Source organism: Fulmarus glacialis, unplaced genomic scaffold, assembly GCF_000690835.1.
Source record: "Fulmarus glacialis isolate BGI_N327 unplaced genomic scaffold, ASM69083v1 scaffold23720, whole genome shotgun sequence".
Taxonomy (NCBI): Eukaryota; Metazoa; Chordata; class Aves; order Procellariiformes; family Procellariidae; genus Fulmarus; species Fulmarus glacialis.
This window is the reverse complement of record NW_009186166.1, coordinates 9,233-11,021: the sequence shown is the minus strand read 5'-3', so window position 1 is coordinate 11,021 and position 1,789 is coordinate 9,233. Positions and strand designations below refer to the sequence as shown.

At 62.8% G+C, this 1,789-nt stretch overlaps 1 protein-coding gene across 1 annotated transcript in view; it reads right to left on the bottom strand.

Moving 5' to 3' along the window:
• LOC104083517 (syntaxin-binding protein 1) overlaps positions 1-950 on the bottom strand; it is a gene marked incomplete at its 3' end in the record, with an annotated part of 8,093 nt that extends 7,143 nt beyond the window's left edge. The window contains exons 1-2 of the mRNA XM_009587024.1: positions 906-950; positions 651-732 (exon numbers count right to left, since the gene is read on the bottom strand). Coding sequence (XP_009585319.1) covers positions 651-732; positions 906-950 — 127 coding nt within the window. The remainder of the gene's footprint in view (positions 1-650; positions 733-905) is intronic.
• Positions 951-1,789: the final 839 nt, after the last annotated feature.

The window sequence follows — 1,789 nt, the reverse complement described above, 5'->3', positions numbered from 1 at the left end:
TGCCAACCCCTCCATGTCCAAAATGTCCCCACTTGCCCCTGCCCACCCGGGAGCTGGGGCAGGGGCTATCGCCACCCCATCCCAGCCCCACAGTGCCCCGCTGGGGCTGCGTGTGTGGGTGCCTGGCAAGGTCCCGGGGGGGCGGTGGATTTGTCTGCGTGCTCCCATGCTGCTGTCGCCTTGGTTTATTCTCACATCCCTCCGCTGGAGGGGACCGCCCGGGGGTGATGCTCTGGTGGTACCCAGGCTGGGGCAAACCCCCGCTGCCCCAAACACCTCCCGATGTACAGCCTGGAGTTTCCTTCTCCTTTCCGAGTGCTGCAGGGAGCTATTTATAGGGCTGACATAAAATAACACCTGGTTTCCTCCTCGGACTGAGATACTGCCAGGAGTCAAGGCGTTCAGGCTGCTCCAGCCCCAGCAGGCAAGGAGGGAGGCTGTGAAATATCAGCCTGGCACCAAGACAGTTGTCCATGAGCAATGGGAGGTAGCGTGTCTCCATCCCAAGTGGGCGTGGGGCTGGGTGGGGGCCGTGCCGCCGCCTCGGCTGGCTTGTGCCAGCCTGGAGATGCCTTTGTGGGTCCCCTGGTAGAGAAGGAGGTTTTGCCCTTTCTACAATGAGGTTTGCGAGAGCCGGCTGGGATACTCACTCGTTATGCCCTCCGTCATGATGTCGGTCATCTTGCAGCAGGAGGAAAGCATGCGCATGCTGAGCTGATCCACCACCAGTACCTGGGGAGAGGGGCTGTCAGCTGGGGGCACGGCAGGCAGCCAGGGAACTGCCCTTCCCCACCCCTTCCCCACCTTTGGGGGCTCCCTGCCCACACCTACCCCCTTCCCTGCTTCCTCCTCCCCACCCTTCTCCTCCTCCTCCTCTCCTGGCCCCCCTGGGGTTTGGCACTCACCTTCCACTCGCCCTTCTTCTTCACTTTCCGGATCACATCGTGCATAATCTCTGCAAGAGAGGGAGCGCAGGGTGGGGGGAGTGAGCACCCCAAATCCCCCCCTGTAGCACCCCAGGGCCTGTCAGCAGCAGCAGGGTCTGCGCTGGGGGCACCGAACCCCCCACCCGTGTGTGGGGCCACGGCGAGCCCCACTCCCCCAGTGCCTTTCCTGGGGACGAGGGGAGGAGATGGGGGGTGGTTTTGGGGTACCCAGGCAGGGGTGGTCACCCCATTTTTCTCTCGTGCTTGGCACTAACAGATGGAGCTGGTGGGGAGCCGTGGGCAGGTGGGGGGGGCCCTCTGGGGACCCTGGGGAATTTTTTTTTCCACCCCACATGTCTCGGCCCTAATCTGAAGCGCCGAGAAAACAACAGCGGCTTAAGAGCTCCTTTTAGAAACAAGAATCAAGCAGCCTGAGCCTGTTCCTTGTAATCCCCTGCAATCTCATTTCGCCTCCCGCGGTTCCCGTCTACCCCCCTGCAATCTCATTCCGCCCCCCGCGGCTGCTGGGTTTACGCAACCGGCTGGGATGGCAGCACCCATGGGTCCCCCTGCGCCCCAGGGACTCCTCAGGGCTGGGGCCACCCCGCACCCATAGTCCCAGGCACAGACACCCTGCTTCTGCCCTGAGCCAGCCTACGGGGCTGCTCCCCGTGGGGTGCAGGTTAAGGCCATGCCAGGAGGTGGCCCCAGCAGTGGGACGGGGATGTCACCCTTTGGGGCTGGGTTGCAGGAAGGGCGTTTCAAGCCTTGCCAGAATAAGTACTTTCCCTCCTGCCAGACAGGTGTGCTGCCTAAACATCCGTGTTGGGGGACATGAGGTGCCCCCAAAACCCTGAAGGTCC